The 957-nt window shown below is 49.5% G+C and overlaps 1 protein-coding gene across 1 annotated transcript; it reads right to left on the bottom strand.

The window, feature by feature from the left end:
* Nucleotides 1–319: 319 nt before the first annotated feature.
* On the bottom strand, nt 320–957 carry LOC102017261 (methyl-CpG-binding domain protein 2-like; the record flags this gene model as incomplete). The annotated part of the gene is given in 2 exon segments (XM_013506248.1): nt 320–433; nt 873–957. Coding segments are annotated over 2 exon segments (119 nt in total), but the record flags the coding sequence as incomplete, so codon positions are not given.

Below are 957 nucleotides of genomic sequence, written 5' to 3'. Positions count from 1 at the left end.
TTGGTGCTGGGAATCGAACTCAGAACCTTGCACTTGCCAGGCAGGCACTTGTGCCGCTGAGCTATATCCCCAGCTCATTTTTTTCTTAAAAACAAAAACAAAAACAAAAACAAAAACAAAACAACAACAACAAAAAAAAACACTGCACCTTCTGCTCAAACTTTTTTTTCTTTTCTTGAGACAGTGTCTCACTGCGTAGTTCAGGCTGGCCTTGAACTCACTATGTAGCCCAGGTTGGCCTCGAACTCGTGGCAATCTTCCTGCCTCAGCCTCCTGAGCGCTGGGATTAAATGCATACACCACCACGCTCGGCCCAAACTCTTTTTAAATGTTTTATTCCGTTGCTACAATCCGAGAGCCCCGTACTCTTCGGCTCCACCTCCCGTAGGAAAACGCTGCCTACAGCTTTGGCTCCGCCCAAGGGCAGCGTCCGCTACAGTGAAAAAGGAGAAACCCGGTAACATTATTCAGGCACTGACACTAAACGAAGTATGGATTTCCTGTAGGTTAAGAACTGGAATTTCCCAGCAAAGACCGGGGGCGGGGAGGGGTGTCTTTCAGTTGACAGGACCCTTGGACAAAGACGTATAATGATTTCATTGACAAATGCAACTGAATCTGGACAAAAATTATACTATACTCCATTTCATTAACGCCGGCATATCTAATCTACGGTTTTTAATTTTAAAACTCTTATTGGTAGATGCGCTCAGAACATAATGTTTACTTTCATCGTGGTCGGCTGGTGCGCGTACAAACGCATCTTAATGCTTTTTACCTCGCCCTCTCCCTTGCTTGCCCCTTCTCTCCACCGCCTGGCCCCGGCCCTTGCCAGGAGCAAAAGCGCCGTCTTCTCGTTTCCCGCTATTTACGTTTCACTTTGCTCTCGGCGTAACCCCGGCACGCTCAGCGCCGCGCTGCCACGGACGGCAGGCTCCGCGCGGGCCGCCCCGCCGC

Source organism: Chinchilla lanigera, unplaced genomic scaffold, assembly GCF_000276665.1.
Source record: "Chinchilla lanigera isolate Chin_1 unplaced genomic scaffold, ChiLan1.0 scaffold00107, whole genome shotgun sequence".
Lineage (NCBI taxonomy): Eukaryota > Metazoa > Chordata > Mammalia > Rodentia > Chinchillidae > Chinchilla > Chinchilla lanigera.
This window is presented reverse-complemented; position numbering and strand designations above follow the sequence as displayed.